General features: G+C 65.6%; 3 protein-coding genes across 4 annotated transcripts; 1 reads left to right on the top strand and 2 right to left on the bottom strand.

Annotated features, from left to right (window-relative positions):
• Positions 1-89: 89 nt before the first annotated feature.
• CHLRE_09g410500v5 (uncharacterized protein) lies at positions 90-15,805 on the top strand. 2 transcript variants are annotated; one of them, XM_043066259.1, is made up of 22 exons: positions 90-284; positions 636-1,007; positions 1,219-1,398; positions 1,797-1,912; positions 2,022-2,057; positions 2,462-3,152; positions 3,676-3,785; positions 4,036-4,145; positions 4,371-4,911; positions 5,367-5,438; positions 5,822-5,878; positions 6,098-6,376; positions 6,701-7,147; positions 7,548-7,852; positions 8,184-8,553; positions 9,013-9,702; positions 10,205-10,306; positions 10,704-10,817; positions 11,024-11,197; positions 11,426-12,456; positions 12,651-13,421; positions 13,941-15,805. In XM_043066259.1, the coding sequence occupies exons 2-22, from the start codon at positions 710-712 to the stop codon at positions 15,571-15,573; spliced, it is 8,127 nt and encodes a 2,708-aa protein (XP_042921556.1). In that variant the 5' UTR covers positions 90-284; positions 636-709; the 3' UTR covers positions 15,574-15,805. The 2 variants fall into 2 exon arrangements, with proteins under 2 accessions (XP_042921556.1, XP_042921555.1); XM_043066260.1 differs by lacking the exon at positions 2,022-2,057.
• A 156-nt stretch (positions 15,806-15,961) lies between these two features.
• CHLRE_09g410450v5 (uncharacterized protein) lies at positions 15,962-21,017 on the bottom strand. The gene is made up of 3 exons (XM_001696643.2): positions 20,067-21,017; positions 19,360-19,778; positions 15,962-19,111 (listed from the first exon to the last, which is right to left on the bottom strand). Exons 1-3 carry the CDS (start codon positions 20,917-20,919, stop codon positions 18,488-18,490), a joined length of 1,896 nt encoding a protein of 631 aa, XP_001696695.2. The 5' UTR covers positions 20,920-21,017; the 3' UTR covers positions 15,962-18,487.
• A 2,595-nt stretch (positions 21,018-23,612) lies between these two features.
• On the bottom strand, positions 23,613-27,089 carry CHLRE_09g410400v5 (uncharacterized protein). Its single transcript, XM_043066258.1, has 2 exons — positions 26,858-27,089; positions 23,613-26,610 (listed from the first exon to the last, which is right to left on the bottom strand). The coding sequence occupies exon 2, from the start codon at positions 26,451-26,453 to the stop codon at positions 24,837-24,839; it is 1,617 nt and encodes a 538-aa protein (XP_042921554.1). The 5' UTR covers positions 26,454-26,610; positions 26,858-27,089; the 3' UTR covers positions 23,613-24,836.
• Between the last annotated feature and the right edge of the window lie 60 nt (positions 27,090-27,149).

Here is a 27,149-nt window from a genome sequence, read left to right as displayed (position 1 = left end):
GCAATCGGAAAGCTTCCTAGGTGCGATGCCGACGAATCAAGGCGCCTTTCCCGACCTGGAACCGAAGAACACGCTAAGCAGATCAAAAACATATAAATCCTAACGCAGGCTTCTGTGCAGCTGTGATTCCAGTGTCGAACCTGTTTTGTGCACCGTTCGGCCTACTCGACAAACGCTTTCGCCAACATTTTGTTATCAGCGAATTCAAATACATCCATTAATGCAACCCGGCTTCTTGGACGCCGCCGACGAGCTGGTCAACCTGGGGGCTGCCTGGACTCTTGGTGAGCCCCATGCCTGCTACATCTAGTGATTTTAAGCTCATAGAGAGTTTTAGTTGCTGTTGAAGGGCCTCGGCGCTTGAACTTGCTGATTGCACTTTCGTTGAGGCGACGGCTCTGCCGGCTCCCGGTCAGCCGTTATGCGGGAGTGTGCGCTCTTTGCTACAATAAGTGGAGGGATTTGAGTGCGCGGTGCGGCGAGAGGGGTGGTGCGAGTCTGGGCTGGGGGGTCAACGCTCCAAGCCGGGCGCCCGGAGGCCACCGCACACGCACGCTCTCTCGGAAATCTCGCCCAGTCGCCACCCGCATAACCACTTGCCCGGCATCCGTGGCTCACCACGCTCTATGTGACAGGTGACTTGGTGATGCAGTCCACCGAAGTACTTGCGTTGTAAGGCTTGAGCCTTGAGGCTTTGGCGTCAGGCAGCATGAAGCAGGAGGGTGGAGGGCAGCCAGCGCCAGCCTCAGCGAGGGGAGACCGTACCACCCAACCGGCTTCGACAGCTACAGGTGCTGTAGACGCACATGTATATGCGACAGGTGACCAGACTATGCGCGAGGCTGTGGCCGGGCACGCGCCCGGCGGCAGCAGCGGCGGTGCCGCCGCCGCCGCTGCTACTGCCGGCAGTTCGGGCGCAGCAGTAGCAGGAGCAGGTGCCGGCGTGCCCGCTGCCATGGCAGATGATGACGATGACCCCCGGCCCTGGCTGTTATTTGACTTAAACGGTGCGTTGACTGGGCGCGTTGCTCGTTGTTTCTGCTACGCTGCCTTGGGGTGTGCAGCGGACTCCTTGGGGGCAGCCAAATACCTGGCGCTTTGCAGGTGCCGGACACGCTGTGTCGTACATGGCCGCGTGCCGAACATGCCATGTGCACATGTTATGTACATGGACTCAAACCCCGTGCACGCCGTACAAACAACCACGCACTTACGCAGGCGTGCTTGTGGAGGAGTCCAAGTACGCGGAACGCGAGACGGCACGCGAGGGAGGCGGCGGCGGCGGCGGCGGCCGGGGCTGGGGCGGCCACGCCGGCTCCTCACGCTTCAGGCGCCGAAACTTCCGGGCTCGGCCTGGGGTGGCCGCGCTGCTGGAGCTGCGGCGTAGCTACCGCCTGGGTGCGTTACGCAGCACCACATTCCCCCGCCTGAGTTCTGACACTTAGCACCGTGCCCTTAGTTCAGAGGGGGCGATGCAAACAACCCGCCCCGCCCATCCGCTGCCATCTGTCCGTGCGCCTGTCCACCCGTCTACACACACACATGCACAGCTTCACTTGAAGTCTTGAACTGCATCGCATGCACTGTCCTGCGCGTGTATCTTTCCTTGTGCTCCTTAACACAGCTTCACACGCCCCTGCGTAATTTCTTCGCTTGTGCTTTTCCACACCACACCACCCACCTGTACCTGCACCCCCGCCCTCTCCCCCTCCCCCTCCTTGTTCCCAAATCCCAATGCCCTTCTCACCCTGCTCCCATGGCCTTAACCTTGCAATCCCCTCTCCTCCCCCTCGAAGGCGTGTACACCAGCGCCACGCACTGGACGGCCGCCCGCGCCCTGGCCTCCCTGGGCTCCCGGCTGGTGACGGAGCTGAGGGCGGCGGGGCGCAGCCAGGAGCTGGCGGCGCTGCAGGTGGGGAGGGGGGGAGTTGGTGGAGTCGGGGGTAGGGGAACCCGAGTGCGTGTGTGTGTGTGTGTGTGTGATTGTGGGTGTGGCGTGGGTGTGAATGTGGGTGTATGAGGGCGCGGACAGGAGCCAGAAGCTGGCGGCGCTGCAGGTGGGGGGTTCAAAGATGGATGGAAATTTGGTACAGGATGCACTGAAGACTGCAGACGAAGGGGGGAGTGAGCGGTGGGGTCGGGGGTTGGGGAACCCGTGTGTGTATGTGTGTGGGTGGGTGTGAGGGCGGCGGGCAGGAGCCCGGGGCTGCAGGCGCTGAATGTGTGTGGGGAGGGGGCTGGGGAGTAGTTCACTCCAATCCTATGATAAACCATTGCGGGTTGAGGCACGGGGAGGGTCGGGGGGGATTAATGGTTTGTGGTGGGTGTGGTTGGTGGGCGTGGGTGTCTGGCGTGGGTGTGAGCTTCCGGGCGTGTATGATTCAATCTGTTTCGGTGGCAGGCTGGTGGTAGGCTGGTGGCAGCCATAGTGTCACCGTGTGTGTGTATGTGTGCGCCGCAGGAGGAGAGCCGCGCGCTGGCGGCGGCGCAGGAGGCGGCGGCAATGGAGGCGGAGGCGGCCGCGGCGGCAGCCCGGGCTGTGGCGGAGGCCACGGCGGCGGCTGCAGAGGCCACCGCAGCCGCGGACCCGTCCGAGATTGACCTGGACGGCGGCGATGGCGGCGGCGGCGGTGGCGGCGGCGATGCTGACATGGCGGAGGCGGAGGCGGAGGCGGGCGGGGGCGCCCAGGCGAGGGGCGGCAAGGCGGCAGGCGCAGTGGCCACGGGTGCAGGTGGCCAGGCAGCCGCCACCAGTGCAGCGGCGGCGGCAGAGGGCGGCGCGGCCCCCACGAATAACAACACCAGCAGCAGCAGCGGCCACGGCAGCTACAGCCGCACCCACGGCAACCAGCACCAGCACCATCACAGCTACAGCCAGCAGCACCACCCCAGCTACAGCTACAGCCAGCCCGGCTACAGCCACCACGGCAGCTACAGCCACCACGGCAGCTACAACCCGGGCAGCCACGCGTACGTCGACGTGCGGGTGCTGCTCACGCGCGTGCTTCACCGCGACCACTGCGCGCCCGACCCGGGGTGGCAGCAGCGCGAGGGCGGCAAGGAGTGGGACACAGTGAAGCCGCTGGCGGCGCACGGGCTGGCGCTGGGGCGTGTGTTGCTGCTGGACAACGAGGCGCGCAAGAGCGCCCCCGGTGGGTGGTGGGTTTGGGGGGTTGTAAGTACCAGCCCAAACTAAACCAAACCAACTGAAACGAGCGGAGCACAGGCAGGGTAGTGGGTTTTGGGGGGGGGGGGGGGTTGGAGGGAGGCGGTAGGGGCGGGGCTGGGGTGAGAGGGCAAGGATGGTTGGAGGTTGGAGTATACCGGGGTTTAGGGTGGGGTTGGTGGTGGGTGTAGATGTCCTTGCAAGACGGGGTGTGAGAAAGTCCAAGCATAAAGTGCCGACGTCCAGGGGGGGGGGGCAGCGGTCGCTGGGTGATGGTTGGAGCGGTGGGGGAGTGACATATTGGGAGTGACAAATTGGGGCGGTCAGCGGAACCTACAACAGGTCTGCTACTGAGCGGAACGTGCTGCATGCCTGCCGCCCGCCTTACGCCAATCCCTTTCACCCCACCACCCCCACCATCCCACCATTCCCCCGCCTCCACCCCACCACCCCACCATTCCCCCGCCGCTCCACCCGCCCCTCGCCGCCCGCCCACCCATCCTCTGCAGGCGAGGTCGCCAACCTGCTGTGCCTGCCCACCTGGGAGTCGGCCGCCGACGAGGGCGTGGGCGTGTGGCTGGCCCTGGTGCGGGAGCTGATGGCGCTGCCCGTCACACAGGTGGGGAGGGGGAGAGGGGAGGGCGCGGGGGGGGGGGAGGGCAGGGCAGGGCAGGGCAGGGCAGGGCAGGGCAGGGCAGGGCAGGGCAGGGCAGGGCAGGGCAGGGCAGGGCAGAGGGGAGGGCAGAGGGGAGGGCAGAGGGGAGGGGAGGGGACATAGTGATTCCCCTACAAAACGGCCGCAGCAAACAGTGCGTCTGAAAGCGCGTGCACGTGCATGTGCACGTGTGTGTGTTTTTGCGCTGTCACAGGACCGTACGTTGGACTTGCGCGACCACAGCGCCGCCATCAGCGGCCGCGTGTGCGCACTGCACCGGCCCCGACCCGAGGCCAACAACACGGGCACACGCGGCGTGCACAGGTGAGGGGGCCGTGGAGGCGGCGGTGGGGCGGGGCAGCGGCTGAGGTGGTGGCGGGGGACCGGGGAGTGCCGACTACTGCGCTGCGCGAGGCGAGCGCTCCGCGTTTCTGAGTACTGGGTCGGGCGCGCTTGGTGGTGGATGCCGGCGCGTGGCTGCTACGCACGTATTTACGCGCACACCGCACCGCAACGCCGCAATGCACTGGACACAACACCACCGTGCAGTGACGTTGTGACACCTGAGCCGGAGGGCGGCTTCGGCCCTGGCGGCGGCTCACTGTTAGATGCTGTGGCTGCTGCGGCGTTGGTCCGGGCCGAGCCCAGCATCCGTAAGAAGCAGAAGGCCAAGGCCGAGCTGGCGGCGGCTATGACGGCGGGCGTGGCGGCGGCGGCGGCGGGCGGCCGCGGTGGTGCCGAGGGAGAGGGAGGAGGAGGGGCAGGAGGAGCTGTAGGAGCAGGAGCAGGGGTGTTGGATGAGGGGGTGGCGCCGGACGGACTGCCGAGGTGGGCGGCGGCAGCGCTGGCGACGGTGGACGGAGCAGGCGGTGCGACGCGGCAGCACCAGCACCAACACCAACAGCAGCAGGACCAGCAGCAGCAGGACCAGCAGCAGCAGGGGGCGGCGGGTGCGGGGGAGCTGCTGCGGCTGGTGGCGGGGTACGCGCTGCGGCCGGGTGCGGCGGCGTCGTGTGACCGGTGGGAGGCCAAGAACCTGCGGGAGGCGGCGGAGCGGTGGCGGGAGGAGGAGGCGATGGCGGACCCCCGGGTGAGGCCGTGGCGGGGTGTGTGGTGGTGGTGGTGGTGGTGGTGGTGGTGGTGGTGGTGGTGGTGGTGGTGGGGAGCTTTGTGTGCGGAGCGTTGTAGATTCCAGCCCAAACTAGCCCGAACTCAACGCAATAGAGCGAGGAGGAGGGCGTAGCTTAAAGGGGGGTAAAAGGGGCCCGGGCCGGGCCAGGCGTGCTGGATGGGTTGGTTAGGGTGTGGGTGTGGGGCGCTGGCTACCGGATATCAGCTTGGCTGTGATACACCCACCTTCAGCATAGGGTCGCAACCTTCACCCCCCTTGGCTGTTGTCACCCTCCTCTTCCCCTCTCCCTCCCTACTCCTGTACTCCGCCTTCACTTATTAAATAATCATGAATATAAATCCCCCCTCTCCCCCTCCCCTGGCTACGCCTTCACTTCTTAAATGATCATGAATGTAACTCCCCCTCTGCTGCAGGTGCGGCTGGCGGTGGTGGCGTGTGTGGCGGCGGCGGATGAGGTGCTGCGGGGCAGCGCCTGTCACACGCAGGTGCGGACTTAGGCGTGGGTTCGTGGTGGGCGTGGGGTTGTAGATGCCAGCCCAAACTAAACCGAGCCCAATGCAATAGAGCGAGGAGGAGAGCGTGGCCTATGCTTGGTGACGGAGTGGCACGCGACCGGGGAAGGTGATGGGGGTTAAAGGGGGGGTTGGAAGCACACGTTGTGGTAGCGCGAGTGTGCGAGAATGTGTGTGAGGAGCTTGCACAGTTCTCACACTGCCAGCCCGGGCGCGCCTCTGCCTGATATGAAGCCCGTCTCAAAACACAAACCCGGATGCAACCATGCAGCAACACCACTCGGACAGATTCAATGCTTGACGTCGTTCACGCTGCGCTGCTACGCGCTGCTGTGCGCTGCTGGTGCGGTGTGCAGGTGTGTCAGCTGATGACGGCGCGGTGGGCCACATTCGGCGGCTTCGATGCCTTTACGGTGAGGCGGTCATCCTTTCAGTGGTAGCTAAGACGATTGCGGTGCGTGTGCGTGCGTGTGCATTATCATGCGGCTCACTCATCCACCCTCGAGAGGAGGAGCGCGGCCGCCCGGACGGCCACTCATTTGGTAACGACTTCGTCTGCAGTCTCCATTCGTGCATCCTGCCCCGCTTTCCCAAACCACCTTTGCAACCCACCCCCGGACGCCTCCCCGCAGCTGCGCCGCGAGTGCTCTCACGAGGCCATCCACGGCGCACTGCTGGCCGGGCTCATCGCCCCCCTGCCGCGGCCCGGACCCAACTTCATGCTGAGATACGTCCCGACGGCGGCAGCAGCAGCAGCAGTAGCAGACGTGGACCAGACCAGACCAGAGCCGGCAGTGGTGGTGGAGGCGGACCAGGTCGCACAACAGCCGGCAGCCGGGGCGGCGGCGGCGGCAGCAGAAGGGGCAGAGGCGGAGGCGGAGCAGGCGGCAGGGTCCGGGCGACGGCCAGAGGTGGGGGCGGGGCGTATGGGCGGGGAGGGGGGGCGGCACTGGCCGGAGGGTGTTGCGGGCACGGCTGTTGTGCTGGCCCGGATGGGGTATGCGCAGGAGTAGTGTTTGTTTGGGGAGTTTACGGGAATTCATCGCAACAGTCGCTGGACTGCTCCGCATGGTGTTTTGATGGAATTTGAGGCATGCGAGCGGTTGCCGATCTTGTACGGGTTGGCTCCCAGGTCAGCGTGGCTGTGCCTTTCTGAAGTCTCGCGTCTTAAACTCCTGCCAAGCTGCCCACGTGTGTTTTCCACCACGCCACGTTCCTCAACCCTCGCCCAACAGGACTGCTTCCCCGCCGGGCTTCGCGCCTACATCGCCGCCCGCGGCCCCCGGCCCAACCGCCGCGACCGCCGGCATCAGAAGCAGCGCCGCCGCGAGGGCCAGGACCAGGATCCGGAGCACCATTGCCAGCAGGGCAACCAGCAGGAGGGCGGCGCGCCAGCGGCGGCTGACCAGGCGGAGGCAGCGGCGGTGGCGGCGGCGGTGGAGAAGGAGGGTGGCAGCGGCGGCGGTGGCAGCGGAGGGCCTGGCAGCGAAGCTGCTGCGCCCGCTGCCGCGGCGGAGCAGACCCCGCAGGAGCAGCAGCAGGTGCCGCCGCCTCAGCAGCGGCCGGCGTGGGAGCCGCGCACTGCCTCGGGCGTGCCGCTGGCGCTGGTGGGTGTGCTTCAGGACCTGGCGGCGCAGTGTGTGCGGGACCTGGTGGCGGCGGGCGGAGTCAACGTGCAGGAGGTGAGAAGGACTGGGGGGGAGGGAGGGGGGGGGGAAGGAGGGAGTTGGAGGGACTGGGAGGGATTGGGAGGCATTGGGAGGGACTGGGAGGGACTGGGAGGGATTGGGAGGGATTGGGAGGGACTGGGAGGGACTGGGAGGGACTGGGAGGGACTGGGAGGGACTGGGAGGGATTGGGAGGGATTGGGAGGGATAGGGAGGGACTGGGAGGGACTGGGAGGGACTGGGAGGGACTGGGAGGGACTGGGAGGGACTGGGGAGGGCCAGGGGCATTGGGAGGCGGGGTAAGGGCAGGGCTGGGTGCAGGCCGTGTTACCGGTACCGTATCAGCGCTCACGATGTAGAACGGCACAAACACAAACACAACCCAAACAATACACACACGCAACACGCCACGCAGGTGACGCCGCTGGTGCAGGACCTGACCCCCGCGCTGTACACCTGCCTGGCCGCACACGAGCTGCTGCTGAGGCGACTCAGCGGCGGAGGCGGCGGAGGCGGAGGCGGAGGCGGGAGTGGACATGGCGGCGAGGGGGCTGCGGGCGAGGGGCCTGCAGGCGCGGGCGATGCGGGCGCGGCGGAGGCCCAAGGCGAGGGCGAGGGCGCTGGTGCTGCTGCTGGCTGTGAGGCACAGGGAGAAGGCGGGGGCGGGGTCCAGGCGCAGGGGCTGCTGCGGCCGCACTTCTGCCGGCAGGCCCAAGTCCGGTGAGGCGGCGCCCGAGGCAGGGGGGGGGGGCGGGTTATGTGCTCGAGCCCAATGAAACAAGGGGGGATGGAGGCAGGGGACTGGGGAGGCTGGGGGCTGGGGGCCGGGGTTTGGAGGGGTCATGGGAAGCAGATGACGTGCAGCGAACAGGGGCGCAGCGGAAGGGGCGCCGGCGCGCCGCAACTGCCAGCATCACGTAAGCCGCAGAAGCGCGCGCACGCGCTCGCCTAGAGTAGGCACCACCCGCTCGCTCCGCACTCCCCACTTTAAAACGTGGCCCACAATGCCGCTGCTGACGCCGCTGCTGCTGCACTGCCCCCTGCCCCACAGCTACTCGGCCGCGCAGCTGCCGCCGCTGCACCTGGCGCGCGAGGCCTTCCGCTCCCTGGCGGCCGGGGAGGCGCTGGATGCGGAGGGGTGGGCGGCCGCCACGTCAGCACACCCGCAGTGGGCGGCGCCGCAGGAGGAGGAAGAGGAGGAGGAAGGAGAGGGAGAGGGAGAGGAGGAGGAGGAGCTGGAGTATGATGTGGAGGTGGCGGCGGCGATGCCGTCAGGCGCGGCGGCGGCAGCGGCTGCGGCGGCGGCTGCGGCTGCGATGCCGGCGGTGGAGAATGATGGGAGAGAGGAGGAAGAGCGCGGCCGCAAGCGGTCGCGGCGGGGAGAGCGGGAGCAGCCGAAGGCGGGTGCGGAGGCAGCACAGGTGTGTGAGTGAAGGGCTGGTCATGGGTGAAGCTGAGGCGCATCACGTGTGGAACAGAAAGTGTGCGGCACTGGTTCTGAAGCTCGTTGTTTGGTCGGGAATCTCGGGAATGAAGCATAGTTCAGGCAGGGTTTGTTGTGGCCGAAGCCTGGGGGCGGCACGCTGGGTACTTTCTTGGGTATCGCAGCCCTGTGGTAGCACTGCCAGTGCTTAACAGGAAAGAAGCGACAGAAAGGGACAGGTAGGAAAGTGGCGATGCGGATGTGTAGCATGCCAGCAATGGCACAGAGACGGCACTGAGCGATGAGAAGTGTGAGCCGCATTGCGCGACGGTGGGAAGGCAACAGGCAGACATGGTGCGCGGGCTGTGTTCCCGGACAATGCCGCAGTAACGAAACGCTCCGCTCACCTCCCTCCGCCCCTTCACTCCCCATCCCACAACGTGCGGTGGTCCCTCAGGGCGCGGGCGGGGCTGCGGCTGGGGACACGGAGCAGCGGCACCAGCAGCGGCAGGAGCGGCAGGAGCGGAAGCAACAGGAACAGGCGCAGCAACTTCAGCAGCAGGAGCGAAAGCAGCAGCAGCAGCAGCAGCAGCAGCTAGATCAGGAGCGGCCCGCTGTACGGGGGCAGAGTGGCGACAAGCATGCGGGCGGGGCTCAGCGATCCGCACCCGCACCCGCACCGGCACCCACGCCAGCTCCCGCACCCGCGCCCGACGCCGCCGCCACAGCCTCAGGCCACAAGCGCTCCAGATCCGAGGCCCTCGGGACTGCGGCTGCAGCCGGCACCGGTGCGAACCCCATCCCCACCCAGCAGACGCGCACGCACACACCGGGGCCTCCCGGCGCGGCGCCGCTCTACGGCCGGCCTTGGCGCCTCACGCCCGCCCAGCCCGAGCCAGCCCCCACCTCAACCTCCCCACCACCAACCTCAACCGCCTCTCCCCAACCGCACCCGCACCGGCAGCAGCACCCACACCAGCACGGCCGGCGGCCGTACTCGGCGCTGCATGAGGAGGTGGCGGCCTTCGCCGCCGCCTGCTGCCCGGGCGCCTCCGAGCTGGCGGCGCTGAGTGACGCGGTGGCGGCGGTGCAGGCGGCGGCGGCGGCGCTGTGGCCGGGGGCGCGTGTCGTGCTGTTTGGGTCGCAGGTGTGTGCGTGTGTGTGTGTGTGTGTGTGTGTGTGTGTGTGTGTGTGTGTGTGTGTGTGCGGTGGTCACATCGGGAGATTGGGGCACGTGTTGCGCGTGATGACAAGGGTCGCGCAGTCTGGTTTGTGTTTTGGCCCCCTCCCGCCCTGGACTCGGCATGTCCCCCGTGTGGGATTTGGGGGCGGGGTTGCGGAGGGGCGTGGGTGCTGCATGTCAAGTGGAACGGGTGGGAGCGTTGCTCGGTACGGGAAGCCATGCCGACGTGTCCGCACTTGCCTTGGTCACCTGCGTGCCTCTAGGACTACTCGCCTGCCTCCCCCCAGCCTGCCTGCCTCCTCGCCTCCCTGGTCTCCTTGTCCTCATCCCCGCCTCCTCCCCCTCTGCCCTCCCTGGCTGCTGCCTGCCGCTGCCTGACGACGCCTGCTGCTGTCGCTGCCACCGGCCGCCTGCTGCGCCTGCTGTCCCTGCCGCCACCTGCTTCCGCCTGCTGCTGTCCCCGCAGGCCGCGGGTCTGGCGCTGCCCGGCTCGGATCTGGACCTGGTGGTTCTGGGGGCGCAGCTGCCCAGCTTCACGGGGGCGGCGGAGGGCTTTGGCAAGGGCAAGGTGGGCTGGGATGGGCATGGTCACTTGGGTGGGTGGGATGGGCTGGGTAGGTAAAGGTGGGTGGGCATGCTTCGGGCTGGTGTGTGGGGCGGCATAGGGCGGCATGCGACCGCATGCGACCGCTGTGCTGCTTGTGTGGTTGTGGTTTGGCTCATCAGTCATCAGTCATCGAGCGCCTGACGGACCCGAGCGCACCCGCGTGGGGCAGCCGCTGACCCCCCCTGCTGTCTACCTCGCTACACTTCTCTGTACCAATCTTTGCAACACACCTTCATCCGCTGCATGGAGCACCCGCGTGCCCGATGATGCCCGATGATGCCCGATGATGCCCGATGATACCCGGTGATGCCCGCTCTGACGTGCGGACTCGCACCGACCCAACCTCTCTGACGCGCAGGGCAAGGGCGGCAAGCATGGCGGCAAGGCTGCGGCCACACGGGCCCTGGATGCGCTGGCGCGGCGACTGCGTGCCTCGGGCGCCATCCGGTCGCATTCGCTCATCAAGGCCAAGGTAGGCGTGTGTGCGGTTGTGCGTGTGTGCGGCTCCGTTGACGGGGGTCGAGTGAGCTTGACGCTTTGACATCGTACTTGTGTGGGACCCTGGGTTGGCTGAGACCCGGGGCCCCACATCACCACTCACATCAACACACAAACGCAATTACACACATACACACATGCTCACACATGCACACACACACACACACAATACACGCACAGGTCCCCATCATCAAGACGGAGCTGCTGCTGTCAGGCCCGTCCGGCCGCGGCCCGCCGACCCGCCTGCCTGCCGACATATCCATCGGCGCCGCCAACGGCGCGGCGGCGGTGGCGCTGGTGCAGAGGGCGGTGGCGGCGCTGCCGGCGCTGCGGCCGCTGTGCCTGGTTGCCAAGGTGGGCTGGTGGCGGGGGTGGGGGTTTGTAGGTCAGATCGGTGGGGTTTGACCGGTCGGGCGTGTGGGCACCGTGTGAGGGCCACGTGTGTAACCGCAACGGCAGCGCATCTGTTGTCATGATATGCACCGATGACGCACCTCCACACCTTGCATATCTCTCCCCCCTGCAACCCTAGCCCCCTAGCCCCACTGATCATTCCTGCACCCTCGCCCCTGACCCCCTCAGGCGCTGCTCAAGGAGTGCGGGCTGAACGAGGTGTTCACGGGCGGCCTGTCGTCCTACTGCCTGGTGAACATGGCGCTGGCGCATTTGCAGTGTGAGGGATTCGATGCCTCGGCCGCGCTCGTCACCGGGGGTTCTCGGCGGGGCGAGGCAGCGGTGGGAGGCAGGGGCGCGGGGCCGCTGGCGAAGCGGCGGCGCCGGAGGGCGGCGGACGTGGGAGGCGAGGCCGGAGGGGAGGAGGAGGACAAGGAGGAGTATGCGTCAGCGGAGGAGGTGTGGGCGGAGGAGGCGGAGGCAGGCGCCCTGCAGCGGCAGGAGCAGCAGGCGAAGGAGGAGGAGGCAGCGGCTCAAGAGCAGGAGGAGGAGGAGTGGGTGTGTGGTGATGAGGATGGGGAGGGCATGGATGATGAGGAGTTGGATCTGGATCTCCATTTTGAGATCGAGGAAGACGAGGACGTGGAGGTCGGAGGAGGAGGCGGCGGCGGCCATGCTGCGGCCGGGGGATCACCAGTTGCGGTGGCGGCGGGGGCGCCGCCGCCGCAGAAGGAGCAGGACCAGCAGGGGCGGAGGCGGCGCGGCGGCGCGGGAAGTGGCAGCCCTGCATATGGTGCCGACCACGATGATGGGGACGACGACAAACAGGAGGAGGAGGAGGGCCAGGACAACGTGCGCGGCGGCAGTCCGGCCGAGTGGCCTACGGCGGATCCGGATGCAAATTTGGATCCGGAGCATCGGGGGCAGCAACAGCATGCAGAGGAAGACGAGTTGGTGCTTATTGCGGAGGCGGCCGCCGCGGCGGTTTCGGCGGCGGCGGACATCGTGTCTCCGCCGCCGCGGCGCGGCGGCGGCGGCGGCGGCGGCGCTGCTGGCGGCTCTCGGTCTGCACCCTTCGGCAAGGTGGCGGCGTCGTTGGCGGCGGCGGCGGCGGTTGGAGGGCTGTGTACGGCTCAGCTGTCGTACCTTCGGGCCCTGCCGCGTTGCGACCCGGGCTCGGGGGCGGACCTCGGGGAGCTGCTGGTGGGCTTCCTGTCACGGTGCGTGCGTGTGTGTGTGTGTGTGTGTGTTTTGGACATGAGCACGAGGGAAAGGGTTCGATGCCGTGCAATCGTGCATTAGTTCCTGTTACGTCCTTTGTTGTGCTCTGCGAGACATACTTTACCTGTACTCTGCCTTTGTTTAACACACACACACACACACGCACACGCACTACTCCCCTATGTGCATGCAGGTACGGGCAAGTGCTGGACACGCGCTGTGAGGCTGTGAGCATCCTGCGCGGCGGCGTGTGCGTCAAGCCAAGTAAGTGGCGCCGCCAGCGCTACTTTGGCCGCGGCACCGCCGCCGCCCGCCACAACGACAACGAAGACGAATATGAGGATGACGAGTGTGAAGACGAATACGATGACCACCATTTCAGAGGTGGTGGCGGCGGTGGTGGCGGCCAGGGTGCGTTGCTTTCAGTGGAGGACCCGCAGCAGCCCGGGCGGGACGTGTGCGCCGGAAGCTTCAACATACGCGGCGTGTTGGGAGCTTTCTCCCGCGCCGCGGCACAGCTGCAGCGCGCAGCTGCAGGGGCCGCCAACGCAATCGCGACGTCAGGAGCAGCAGCAGGAGGAGGAGGAGGTGGGGGGTCTGGCGGTGGCGTAAGGGCGCGGCCGCAGACGGCAGGGGCGGCGGCGGGGTCTCGGCAAATCGTCTTCCCGGACAGCGAGGACGGCGACGGCGGCGGCGACGGCGATGGCGGCGGCGAGGAGGGCGAGAGTGCGGACCTGCTCGCGCTCGAATACAACCTACCGCCAGAGGGCTCGCAGCAGCGGCGGCGGCTGCCGGAGGCGGCGCTGATCGCAATGCGCCTGGCACTGGCGGGCCGCCGCCGCCGCCAAACCCAACCTGGCGCCGGCGGCCGCGGTGGCGGGGTGGCGGCGGTGTTTCCGCTGCTGGGCTGTGTGTTGGACACCGAGCTGGCGCTGTGCCGGTCGGCGGAGATGGGGCAGGCGCGGTGAGTGCGTGTGTGTTTTCCGACAAGCTCGGGAGCGTATGGATGCTCCATGTTCCAGGTTTGGGAGCGGCTGGGCGGCTACATGCTGAGGTTCGGGAGGGGGTTAACTCTGAAGCAATCCCGTAAGGAAGCAGTTGCGCTTTTGTACATCATCGGGAGGGGGGCTGTGTGCCGTGCGGCGGTGTGCTGTGAGACTGTGACGGAATGGCCGGCGGGGGGCACTGCTGCGCCCCATGCAGACCGGGCTCCTTTCCCCGCCTCACGGATGACCCACATGCCGTGGGCCCCCTTTCCCGTACACCCTCGCACACCCGTGACTTACTCCGTCTAACATGGGCGGCAAACTCCCCGCCTCCCAGCTGCCACGCCTCACATCACCACGCCTCGCCTCATCACGCCTCACCTCATCACGCCTCGCCTCACCTCATCACACCTCACCTCATCACGCCTCACCACGCCTCACCTCACCTCGCCTCGCCTCACCACGCCTCGCCTCGCCTCACCTGGCCGCCCCTGCAGGTCGGCGCACGCGCAGCACATGAGCAACGCGGCGCAGCGCGGCACGGGCCACAGCCGCAGCCGCAGCCGCGACTACCCGGAAGGACAGGAGGACTGGGGGGAGCTAGCAGAGGAGGAGGAGGAGGAGTATGACGACGTGGGCCGTGGTTGGGACAGCGGCGCAGGCAGGGGCGGCCGAGGCAGGGCTGCCGGCGGCGGCGTGAGGGTGAGGGGGAAGATATTCCCTACGCGCGGGGAGAAGCGGAAGCTGGTGCGTGAGGAGAAGGCTCGTGCGGCCGAACGGCAGGAGCGCAGGCGGGCGCGGCAGGCGGCGGGCGCAGAGGAGCGGGAGCAGCAGGAGGAGCAGGAGTGGGAGCGCGAACAACGGCAGCGGGAGTGGGAGTGGGAGCAGATGGACGAGCAGGAACGGGCGCAGCAGCTGCAGCAGGGCCAAGGGCCCGGAAAGGGCGGCAATAAGCAACAGCAGGCGCAGAAGCAGCAGAAGCAAGCTGAGAAGAAGAAGAAAGCCAAGAAGGCCAAGGCCGAAAAGAAGACGGCGCGGCAGCTCAAGATAGACGCGGCTCGCGAGCGGCGCCGCGATAACAAGGCGGCGACTCGGGCGCGGCAGCTGCAGGAGGCAAGCGACCGGCGGCAGCAGCAGGCGCAGGATAGGGGTGCAGGTGGCGGCGGCGGAGCGCCCGGCGCAGCAGGCGGTGGTGCAGCGGCGGCGGCGGCGGCAGCTGCAGCGGGGGGTGCGGGAGAGCAGCAGCAGCTGCTGCCGCCGCCGCCGTCGCCTGAGCCGTACCCGGGGCACCGGTTCCGCTACCAACAGGTGGAGCCGCCTGGGGAGCTGCAGGCCCGCGATCAGGCGCAGGCGCCGGCGCGGCTTGCCAGCCCCCGTGCCGGAGGCAGCGGCCGCAAGCGGCAGCAGCGAGGCAGCGCCGTGGTGGTGGAAGGGGACGGGGACGGGGACGGCGCGGCCGCGGGGGGCAAGGAGCTGCCGCAGTGGTTTCAGAGCTTGCAGGGGCAGGACCAGCGCCCACACCAGCACCCACACCAGCACCCACACCAGCGCCCACACCAGCACCCACACCAGTTCGAGGGCCAGGGCCAGGGTGAGCACTATCAGCAACACCAGTACCAGTATCAACACCAGCGGCACTACCCGGAGGAAGGAATGGAGGAGGCAGCAGGCGCCGGGCGGCCGAGGGGCAGCGGCGGCAGGGGCAGCCGCCGAGGCGCCAGTTCTGGCCGCGGTGGCGGCGGCGGGGCTGGCGGTGGGGCTGGGGGCGGCGGCGGCGGCAAGCAGAAAGGCAAAGCCGCCAAGCAGCCCAAGAAGCAGCAGCAGCAGCAGCAGGCGGCACCAGGCGGGAAGGCGCGTGGTGGTGGTAGAGCAGGCGGCGGGCGTGGCGGCGGTGGCGGGCGCGGCGCGCCACCTGTGCAGGGCGGCGGAGTGAGCAAGAAGAAAGCTGCGGGCAGCAAGGGCGCAGGCGGCAAGGGTGCAGGCGGAGGCGGGCGCGGCGTGGGTGGAGGTCGGGGCGGAAGGGGAGGTGGACGTGGAGGTGTGGGCGGCAGGGGCGGGAGAGGCAAGGGCGGTGGCAGCGGCGGCGGCGGCTCGGGTGGCGGCGGGCGTGGGGGCTGGATTATGGGTTAGGTAGTGAGGCTGGATGTGCATTGGCAAGGAGCGGACGGCATTACGGAAACAAGGCTGGTGTGCGGAAATGGTGCATATGCCCAAGAAGCCCCTGGGGGCTGGGGGTACCTGTCTCGGCCGGAGCCCCACGACGCGCAGGCCTGCTGGTGTGCGTACGGTAGGCAACTAGCAACTCGTGTTTCGCACTGGTTTGGCCCTCCCAAGCGAGTAATAAGATGCAAAACATCCGCTATCACACCGCCTGTCCGCTTGCCTGTCCGTGTCGCGGGCTGCAAGGCCTAGCTACGGATCTGCGCCCCGGGAAAACATGGAGAGCTGCACTCGCCGCCCTTTCCACAGTTCCAACACTTCCCTCGCCAGCTGCTGCTTCTCCGGCACATCAGACGTGGCTGATGCAGACTTACAGTGCTGTGTACAGTGCTGCGTCCCCACGTTTGCAACACGGACCGCGCTGTTCCAAGGCCAAAGGCACGACGCGAGCGGGACCACCTCGTGAATGAATGCGAGCACGCTTTCAGGGGAACACACCAGGCAATGCTACTCCCTTCCCAAGCGGAAGTTGTCCAGTTCAATTCTTGGGGCACGGGCGCAATTGACCGCTGCACTGCTTCTACCTACCCACAACACCTACACACACATACCTATTGCCGGCACACCGGCTTTACCCCCTGCAATCACAGCGGGCAACTCCACTGCATCAGTAGGCACCAAAGGATGGCTGCAAGCACGCAACCGCCAGCCGGTAACTTCGCGCCCGTGTCCGTGCCTTGACCAGTGTCGATGCCTACAGCCGCAGGTGGCGAGGAAATGCAATTGTATGGCCGGGCCGAGCCAAGTGCGCCCCACGCAACTTCCACTCTAGGGTACTCAAGCCCCGCATTTGTATGTGGCGTGTGCGGCGGCGCCAAGATACATGCATCGAAACCCGACTGCGTTCATTGATAGCAAACGCAAGACGTTGTTTAAGTCTAAAACAGCCGCTGCGTGTTCTCCTTGTGCGTGCGTGTTCACTTCTGGCGAGTTCAGTTTCGTTACGCCGTTTGTACGGCAGGGTCCCTTGCTTGCATCTCCGTGTCTAGCCGTTACAGGCCAAGACTCGTTCTTCAAAGCAGGGGCAGCCACCAATGGAATATCTAAACGATTACCAACGTGACGTTCCATTTGTGTCCCGCCATCGCTCGTCGTCCACAAGAACACATGAATAGCCACAAACGACGAGACGTGCACGGGCCCTGAAGAAGCCAGGACACACGCATCACACCCTTATCAGCAAGGAGGAACCCGGGGCCTTCACTTCTCTCTACTAAACGTACGGTATAGGTTACGGCGTGTGATGGGCCTGTGGTGCCACATTCGCAGCGCTCTCTCTGCGTATCAGCTTTGACCAAGTTGAAGTCCAGCAGCAACCACCAGCCTCAATACTTTGACAACAGTGCCGGCGACCCAAGGGTTGGGTTGGGCTAGGCCCTTTAGGCGCAGGCGTGCCGGGGTTGCGGGCGAGCGGGAGGCCAATGCGGCTCCCCGCCGTACCCAACCCCAGCACCCGCTCGCCAGGTGCCTACACTCCCTACACGCGCCTCTCCGCATCAATCAATCTAAGCAGCTAGATCGGAACGTCAAGAGACGGACGTCCATCGGTCCAGAGCCCTGCGCCCCACCAGGCTACACACAGCAGTAAGATTTGCTGGGAAGCGATAGTGGTGCTGCAGGCACGGGCGAGCCGCGTGCGGGCGGTACGTGCCACAACACGCGGCGCTTCTCTCCGCCCATGCGATAGGCCGCCCCCACCGGCCAGCTTACGGCGAGGCCCCTACTCACAATGTGTCATGTCCTCATGTCACTCGTCACTGCACCGCGCCCTCTTGTGAAACGCTGAAAGAGTCTTCACCACGCCCGCCGAGTCAAACTCCCGGTGGGACGTTCTCGACTCGAGAACGGAGGGAATGAGCCATCCGCATCACCTGCAAACAATGCTGCGTCACACGCGCCGCAGAGCCGGCGTGGCACCATCAGCCGTGTTTGACACCGGCTGTGATTGCTATGGCCCCACATAGGGCCGGCCCCACTGGCCGCGCTGCCTTCAAATTGCTTCTTCTGTCGGTCATTGAAGGACCAGGCCACTTACTCCATGCAACAATAATGCATAAACAAACAAACAGTTGAGGGTTGGAACAAGCCTATATCGTGCCTCAAAAACCTGGGGGCAAACACGTGTCGCCCGTGCAGCTGCGGGCGCGATGCTGCTGCCCTTCCACCAACACTGTTGCGCCCTCGCGGCTCGCGCCACACGCCCCGCACACATACACAAACACGGCAATCCTCGTCAACGGGGAGGGGATAGACACTGTGGTGTATCATCAGGTAACAACTGTCTTCAGGGATTCGCCATCTTCGTGTAACGATAATAATGTCGTGCATGCTTGCTTAGTGGACCTCAACCGGCCTCAAACCGAAGACAGACCTCTAGCGAACCCCCGACGTGCGTTGCATTCCAACTTGTATGAGGTATGCACACGCACTGACAAATAGGTTGTGTTCCTGCCGCACGCCGTTTTACATGACAGCAACCGCAAAAGCGCAAACGAACACGGTCATAACTCTTACGTGTCAAACAAAGCGCGAGGCAGTATTGCTGCACTTCCAAATACACCAATCTCCCTAAACCCACAAGGCCGCTCCGCCGCTGCGCGGGGAACACGCGCGCGCCAGGGCCCTCCTGCCCTGCCCTGCCTACTTGGCGGCGAGGGCCTGCCACTCCTGCCAGGCAGCTGATAAGCTGTAGCGAGTCACACAGAAGACGTAGGAGCTCAACGGTGTTCCTGCTGCTCCTGCTACACGCAGTAGCACGCGGAAGCGCATTGCCAGAGACTGCGAGAGCTCGACAGCCACGCCTCACGCCACGGCGCCGCGCGGCTCACGCCATCACCGCAACGCCATTGCCCGCGGCCGCAGCAGTGGCGGCGGCAGCACTGCCGCCCGCGCTGTTGCGGCCGCTGCCGCTACTGCCAGCCGGATGCGCTGACGACGCCAGCGCGGCCTCCGTCACCGCCACCGCACGCTGAGGCGTCGGCCGAGACGGCGGCTCGGGCTCACTCCGTTTCGAGCCCGCGCGAGCTGAGCTGCCACTGCCGTGGCCACCACTGCCACTGCCGCTACCACCACAGCCGCTGCCGCCGCTGCCACTACTGCCCTGGCCATGCGTGGACGGCTTGTGAGCACTGTGCGGCGCCGAGGGCGTGGCGGCAGCAGCAGCTGTTGATGGCGGCGCAGCCGCCGCCACGGCTGGCGAGCTAACGGCTGCCGGCGAGCAGCCGGCGGTGCCATCGGCGGCGGTGGCGCCGTCAGAGGGGCGCTGCTGCTGTTGCTGCGCCTGCCGCTGCGCGGCTGCGGCGGTGCCGGCGCTGGTGGGCGCGGCGGTGGTGCCGGAGTCGCGGCCGCCGTCACTGCTGGTGCCGGTCACGTCGCGGCGCTTGATCATGCGGTACTTCTGCAGGTGGCTGGCCACATTCTCGCGAGTGAGGCCGTCAATGTTCATCTCCTGTTGGTATTGAGGCGGGGGCGGAGGCATGGGCACACGGGGTTTAGCGGCGTCAAGTCAAGAGGGGGCGCAGCTCTGGAGCAGGGGCAAGGTTACACGGTTCGGCAGCAGGAGCACAGGCGCGTGGGCCCAGCCTCGACCCATTTCACGATTGCCAGCGCACAGCATGCGAATTCCGCGGTAAGCAAGCACAGACCGGGTCAGGAACCAAGAGGCACCGCACAACACAGCACGTACCCAACACACACCTGCATGATGGTCTTGGGCACGGCCTTGTCCTCGCCCAACTTGATCACCGCGCTCTCAAACTTGCGGTGCAGCTGCGGCGTCCACACCAGCCGCGGCCGCTTCACGGCGCGCGTGGTGCCGTCGTCCGCATACTCCTCCCCCATCATTCCCGCCGCGCCGCCGCCGAGGCTGCTGACGGCACCGTTGGCGCCGCCGCCCGCCGCCACCGCGCCCGTCATGCCAACGGACTGAGACGTCTGCGGCATGGCGCCGGCCGCTGCCGCCACCGCCGCGGCGGCGGCGAGGGCTGAGGCCGCCGGCATTGCGGGCATGGCCACTGGCCGGTAGGCTGCTGCCAGGGAGGAGGAGAAGTCGAGTATGGAGGAGGGCGCGCCGCCGTAGCTGCTGGCGGGGTGGCCAAAGCTACTGCCGTACGAGGCTGTGGACGAGGTGGGCAGGTGGGAGAGAGGACGAGAGGAAGGAATGGGTGAGGAACGGTGTCGAGACGATGCGGAGTCCCGGAGGCATTGCTGCAACTTGGATATTTACAAGAGGCATGGCACGGGCAAGTCACAGGAAGAAGAAGTCGAAGGGCTGTGGCAGCTTCGGAGCGTCGAGAGAGAAAGCGGGGGGCATGACGTGTTCCGAGGGAAAGCACCAGCGCTCCACGCATTCCTGCATAGGATGCCTAACTTCCCTTCCTCCTCCTCCCGCGTTTCCCCCTTACCTGTGGGCTGCGCATATCCGTAAGCTCCTGCAGCCGCGGCTGCGGCTGCCGCTGCGGCAGCTGCCTGACCGGCGTCCTGGGGCCGGGCGTAGTACGCGGGGTGGAGGTGCGTCGTGAAAGGCGCCATCGCGCCATAGCTGTTTGCCGGGCTGGCTCCGTAAGCGGCCGCTTGTTGCTGCTGCTGCGACAGCGCGGCGTATAGGCCCATTAGTGGATGTGCGTAAGCCGCTGCTGCTGCTGCGGAGCCGTAGGAGGCGGAAGAGCCCCGAAGCGCGCTACCCGACGAGTTGGTTGCGACCGATGCCGACGCAGCGCGCTCGGGCTCGCTCGCGGAGGGTCCCGCCCCCCGAGCCGAGCCCGTGTCCGCAGATGCAGCCGGAGGAAGTGGATGTGACATTGCCGATGAGGTCGCCTGGCCAGCGCGCACGGCCGCAAGGGCTGCTGCGTTGTGTGCATGCGCCAGAAGAGCCGCAGCAGAATGCTGCTGTTGCTGCTGTTGTTGCTGTTGCTGCTGGCTTGCCGTGGCAAGCGCGTGCAGATAGCCATACTGCAGGCTCGCGAGGTGCGATGGTTGTTGTTGCTGGACCGGCGCGTAAGACGCGCCAGTCGCATAGCCGAGCGCTCCCATAAGCGCTGGGCTGAGCATGGAGCCATAATAGCCCTGGGCTGTGGCCTGAGGCTGCAACTGTGCGGGCGCGGGTGCCTGGGCTAGTTGCGGGAGCGCAAAGGCGTGAGCCAGCAGGGGCGGTATCAGAGAGCTCGTCAGAGGCACCAGGCCAGCTGCCGGGTCCATGTTCGCGTCCTCCTTAGCTCCATAACAGCTTTGGAGGGCGCCGCTGGCGTCGAAGGCCATTGAGCGCGGGGAGCGCGCGGCCGACCGCGAGAATCGCAAACTAAATGGGACTGTGGGCTAGTTGAACGAAGGTTTGGGACGCTTGGAATGAGTTTAAGAGCGTGGAAGAATGTTTAGAAATATCAGTGAATATAGGACGCCCAGTAATCGAACAAGGTGAGGTCTTGGGAATCACAGAATGAGCTCGAGCTATCTCGCGCCCCGGACCGCCTCCGCCCAGACTTGGCCGCGCATTGCATAGCCTGTAGTAAACCTTACATCAGTCCGTGAGCGATGGGGCGAAAGGAGCGGCGGCGACGGCGTTCGGGGCCGAGAGAACCGCCAGGATACGCGCGGATACAGCTCGTCCCACGCGAACCCGGCAGAGCTGGCAAGGATTTCGGCACATCCATTGATCTTTGTAACCTCAGTTCGTTGAGACTTTGGAAGGGCATTTCTGCCGACACCTCCAGGCAGGGAAGCTGCCGGCTGGGGGCCTGAGACGCCGACGCGGCCCCGACGCGTAGCTGAGCCGGCCGTGACAAAATGGCTGCGCAGGCTTGCGCTCGTCCGGGGCTGCTGCTAACGTTTAAGCATACAAAATGTGGCATTTACTGCCAAGCAGGCGCTCACTGCCGGTACACCGGGATATTTTGTCGGTTAGGGCACGCGCGCGGGTGGCGAGCCCTCGGCGCCCCGGGTTGACAGCGGCTTGACTCCTGCTCACACCTTCCCTCTCTCCGAAGCTGTCGCATAGGTGCATGCCAAGTCACGGCATGCTCGCATTATATGGGCACTCCCAGCTCACCGGCCCGGGATTATCCGCAGGCCAACGCCCCCAACGCCCGAGCCCTGACCCATGGCCATGCCGTGCCGTGCCAGGAGTGCTGTCGGGCCCCGATTCCGTCTTGCTATGGGGACGCCATCACGCCACTGGGGTGACAGTTTGATGCTACTGGGCAAGACCCGGGTGAGGCTTTCCCTGGGCGCGCACGCCACCGGGGTGAATCGTCGTCCCAAGTTACCCGTGGCGCGGTCGACGCCCCCGAGGCCCCCGGGCTTCTGCTTCCCTTGCTCAATCATAGGCAACGTCACATGCCCTTTGCGGCTTTGCCCCACTAATCCAGCTCACACTCCACACAGGCCCGGGCTTCTCTGCTTACCCTGCTTGGCTGTGTCCCATCCCCGCAGCAGCGGTGTAACCCCGGTGTGACCTGACTGGCCTCAGCCTGCTGTGGCAGCGCTAGTTTGTCATGCGAATATGCGGGCAGTGCATGTCACCGGCAGAGCAGGGTTTAACCCCGGCCCATTCGACCGGCAGATGGTCGTGACAAGTTGCGTGCAGGACCCCAACAGCAGCAGGACGTTGTCATTTGTTGGAGTTACAAGGGTCTCCCCGGCCCTGGGCTCCGGTTTTCACGAGGAATGACCACACCAGGGGAGGACCTCCCCTGGACCACACAATAGCGGGACCTCGCCTTGACTTCGCCATGCTTTACCTGTACCATCGCCCTTTCCTAGCCTGGAGCTCGCGACGGCGTCTTGCATTCGCATTCACTAGCAAGCACTTCGCGATACCGCTCTCGGCCGTTCGTTGCATGTCTCCGTGTTTCATGTTTCCCGGCGGCAGGGGCCCTGGGCCCAGCAGTTGCCGCGTGCATGTGCGCAGCGGAGGGGGCGAGCAAGGCCACGTGGAGGAGGACAGCGCGGCGTCGCCCAAAAAGCGGCGCAGGCGCGCAGGTTGAGGCCGGCCGGTGTCTGGTTAGTGGCCTTTGCTGGCAAGCATAGCACAGCTCAGTATGTGGTAGGCCGCAGCCGCGGGATGTTGTGGCTAGAGGATTTCCTGCTGAGAGGTTGATTGCATGCTGTGCTTGTGCTTGACAGCGGGACGTGGCTTGACGCATGGCGGGCCGTGCCTGTACAAACCGACCCCGGCTATGCCCGGGAGATAAGGTAGACGCTTGCGGCCTCAGACTGGAGGCGTGGCGTGGGCTCAGCCCACTTTTCCCTTGCGAGGGGTCCTAAACAAATGTCCCAAACCCCCCGGAAGGGATACTTGGCGACATTCGGGGACCGTATGCAGCCCCACGCGGCGAGAATGCACCTCGGAAATGCCCAATCTTTCTCGCCCAGGGCTTGCATTAGGGCCCGTTTCTTGCCGCTTCCCCACGCCGCTTCCCGAAGATGCAAGCCCTGACCCTGCCCTGACGGTACCAACGGCCGCAGTGGGCACCGTGTGCTGCTGCTCTTGCCACCGCTTCTGTTGCTGCTGCTGGGGCGCTGGGCGAGGCCCCGTTGAGCCTGCCTTGCACTGGTCGGCGTCTCCTGGGTCTCAGGCCCCCAGCCGGCAGCTTCCCTGCCTGGAGGTGTCGGCAGGAAAGCCCTTCCCGCGAATCAACGAACTGAGGTTACAAAGATCAATGGATGTGCCGAAATCCTTTCCAGCTCTGCCGGGTTCGCGTGGGACGAGCTGTATCCGCGCGTATCCTGGCGGTTCTCTCGGCCCCGAACGCCGTCGCCGCCGCTCCTTTCGCCCCATCGTTCACGGACTGACGTAAGGTTTACTACAGGCTATACCGGTATGCAAGACGCGGCCAGGGCGGAAGGCGGGGCGGGGGTATGGCTGGTACGCCCCGTACGGTTTGACACGCCGGGTTTGGCCGGCCTGGGCCGGCAGCACGGCCGACAATGGTGCAGCGGTTTGCCGACAATCTGTCGAACGCAACTTACAACGTCAGGTACAATGGGCCCCTGGCTGGGTACCAGCACACATGTACCTCTGGGCGAACACCCTTACGTGTCACATTTGTGGATGATGCCCATCATGCACATTACTGATCCAGCTCGTCCTCCCGAAGGAATGCTTGCTTCGGCTGGGCCACACAAGAATCCACTCCTCCATAAAAGCCTCGCTCATCACCTGGTTTGGTATGTGTGGTTGGGTTCCAAAGCGGCGCTGCCCATACGTAGGCAAAAGGCAAGTATGACCGATGTGAACAACAAAAAGATTATGAATGTGCCGTGGTGAATGTGTGGCGAACAGTCCAGCTCGTGTCGTGTTGTGCTAGCTATCCCCCTCCGGCCGCATCTCATTCCCCGCCGCCTGCCCGGATCCGGAGCCCCCTAGTACTGGTCCCTTCACAAGTACCTCTGAGCTGCCCCTAGCGCCGATCCCTGCATCAGTTCGTCTCAGGTCCTGCACCCACACCAGCACCCGCCTCATCCCGTCGTCTCCGCTCCGCTCCACTCCCCAAATACGACACACCATTGCAGGGCGCTCGTTCATAACAGAGTTCGTGTCGTTGCACAAGACCGTGTCAAAATCGCTACCTGCCACCCAGGGAAGGAACTGAAGCGTCTACTTAGCCCGAAATAAGTCTGTCCGGTTGTCCCGGGGCTGTCCTGGGGCTGTCTCCTGCCCTGTTAGCAACTGCAGCCTCGCAACGACAGCCGACGGCTCTGCAGCCTTGTTGTCCCAACATCGCCAAACACGCGACGCACACGGTCCAATATGAGGTATATACATAGCACAGCGTCCGCGAGTCACTACACCCCAGATGTTCTGAACCCCTTTCTCTACTCAGCCTTGAAAGGAATCGTCCCACAGTCGCACTGCCCTCGGCACTGTTTGCAAATGCCCAAGCAACAAGCCCAATTCTGTCAGAAGCAAGCAATCATATGGGCTGGCGCACGTAATAGAATTTGCCACCCACTCGCGCCACAGTTAAGAATGGGAAGCTCTCTGTACTATCTACTATTTACATTACCGTACACAAATGTCCTTCAACCATTTTACTTCAACCATACGCTGTGGAAGCTTAGCATGAAGTTTTTGGTGCCAGCACTACGGTTCTTTTCAAGAATGGTGAACGCCTGCGGTCATTCGTAATCCATATCATGGTTCTCCCATCCATGTGCTGTTCGTGCGCTAACCATGACTACTGAAGCAGCCGCTTCCGCGTCAGTCCAATGCTGCGCTGGCGCGGCGCCGCCTCTCGGCCCCACCCCTGCCCGCCGGCCGCCACCGCCTTCACCCCGGCCATTCCCATTGCTGTTCCCGTGCTGTACACAGCGCCGAATGCCAGCGCGCCGCCGCCGCCTGCTCCGCCGCCGCCGCTGTCATTAGCGCCGCAGCCGCTTCCGCGGCCCGCATTGAAGGCGGGCGACTGCTGCTGCTGCTGCTGCTGCTGCAGGCCATGCAGCCGGAGCGCGGCAGTAAGGCTCTCACTCACCATCGCCTGCACCTGCTCACACAGCCGTGACTTGGGCTTCTGCCGCAGCGCCGGGGGCAGCGCCGGCGGCGCCTGCTGCTGCTGGTTCTGGTGGTGGTCATGCGCGGCAGCGGGGGGCTGCTGCGACTGCAAAGTAGTCAGTGCGCCGTGCAGGCCCGGTGCACAGGCGCCGCCGCTTGCACCGCAACAGCAGCAGGTGTAGCCGCCGCCGCCGCCGCCGCCGCCGCCAGCACCCGCACATGGCGCGGCCCGGCGCCGCCGCACCGCCCGCCCTGCGCCCGAGCGCTCTGCGTCCGAGTCGGAGTCCCAGTCTGAGTCACTCGCACAGCCGCTGTGCTTATTGTTGCTGCTGCAGTTGAACAGGTTGGTCATGCTGTTCAGGACGGCGGCGCTGCCGGCGCCTTGAGAACCGCCGCCAATGTAGTGTGTGCACTGTTGGTGAAGCTGTTGCTGCGGGTGGTGCGGCGGTGGCTGCGGCGGTGGCTGCGGCGGTGGCGTGGAGGGGGTAGCAGCATGGCCGCGGCCGTTCAGGCCTGGACCGCCGAGGCCCGCGGTGGCGCCTGCGCGCCAGCGGCCCGGGGACAGCTGCCGCCGGGGCGGCGAGGGCGAGCGCTGCCCTTGCCCCTGCCAGTGGCGAGACGTCGGGTCTGCCAGGCTGCCGCCAGCGCGGCTACTGTTGCTGCTGACACTGCTGCTGCCCAAGCCGGGGCGCGTAGGCCGCGGCGGCGAGGTCTGCTGCACGACGCAGCGCACCGGCAGCGCTGCCGGCCAGAGCGGCGGCTGTGCCTGTGTCGGTGGTGGTGGTGGTGATGACGACGACGACGACGTTGCCTGCAGGCCGCCCGGCAGCTCTGGGAGTGCTACGAGTCGCGTCGTTCCCGCTGCAGCCTGTGGGGCTGGTGCCAGAGCTAGTGCGCAAGCTGCTGCGCAAGCTGGTGCGCAAGCTGGTCCGCAAGCTGCCGGGGTGTCTGCGGCCGCGTGCGCCAGAGTCTTCGGGCCGGTGCAGGTGCACCAAGCGCTGGAGCCCCACACCCCCACTGGCAGCGCTCCTGGGAGTTCTGACATGTCCATGGTTTCCATGGCCTCGGCGCCGCCGCTGGCTGTGGCTGTTGGCGCTTCCGGTGTCGGTGCCGCGTTGATGCATTCATAAGCACCAAAGCATGCAGACTGCCTTGCTATTGCTGAAGAATCCTCCATCGGCGCTGAGACTGACGCCGCGCGAGCGCCTAACGGCAGCGCAGGCTTTGGGCGCCCAAGCAGGCGTAACAGTGCCGCCGGCTTCCCCGTCTCGGGGCCAGACATATACGATATCGCTGCTGTCATTTTTAGCGAGCGACGGCAGGCTACCAAGATGTTGGTCTCCTGGACTCCACCCGACGAAACTGGGAAGCAAAGCGAGCCTCCCGAGATGTCGGCTATATAATCACCGACGATAAAATGAGGAGAATACTCAACGCACAGTTCGAGTTGGGGTCATCGCCTGCGCAGCGAGGTGTAATCAGTCAGGCCCTGCACAGTAGACGACAGCGTGATATGAAGCTCGCACACTATGTACAACTTGAACTGTGTGGAGGTAATGCGTTGTTGTGTTGTGCGAGTGGTGCTAGCAAGACAGTACCATGCAGCCCCGCGACATCCCGCGCTTTCTGGGTATGCCCACCACGCGAGCACATTGGCGCAGCCTGGGGCGCGCTACGAAGCTTCATGCACAGTAACAATTGACACACCTGGGTCTGGGCAACTCAGCGGAGGCGCGCGCGAGGCGACTGTGACCGTGCCAAATCCTTGCCAGCGGCACTCTCGGTTGACTATACTCGGCTTGAGAATATGTCATACATGCATTGGATGGCGTTTGCTGGTGCCGCGGTGGCTTGTTTGCAAGGTTGGCCCCGATATTGGTTGGTCGCAGTGTCTTGCGTTGCGAACCCTCTTCTATGTTGTTTGACGACGTGTCTAGATATTGGGTGCTTGCATTCCGCTGTGTTGTGGGTGCGGGTTGTTGCAGGCGGCTTTTCGCGT

The sequence above is a fragment of the Chlamydomonas reinhardtii genome, chromosome 9, assembly GCF_000002595.2.
Source record: "Chlamydomonas reinhardtii strain CC-503 cw92 mt+ chromosome 9, whole genome shotgun sequence".
NCBI lineage: Eukaryota > Viridiplantae > Chlorophyta > Chlorophyceae > Chlamydomonadales > Chlamydomonadaceae > Chlamydomonas > Chlamydomonas reinhardtii.
The sequence above is the reverse complement of the archived record's forward strand: the minus strand, read 5'-3'. Positions and strand labels throughout refer to the sequence as shown.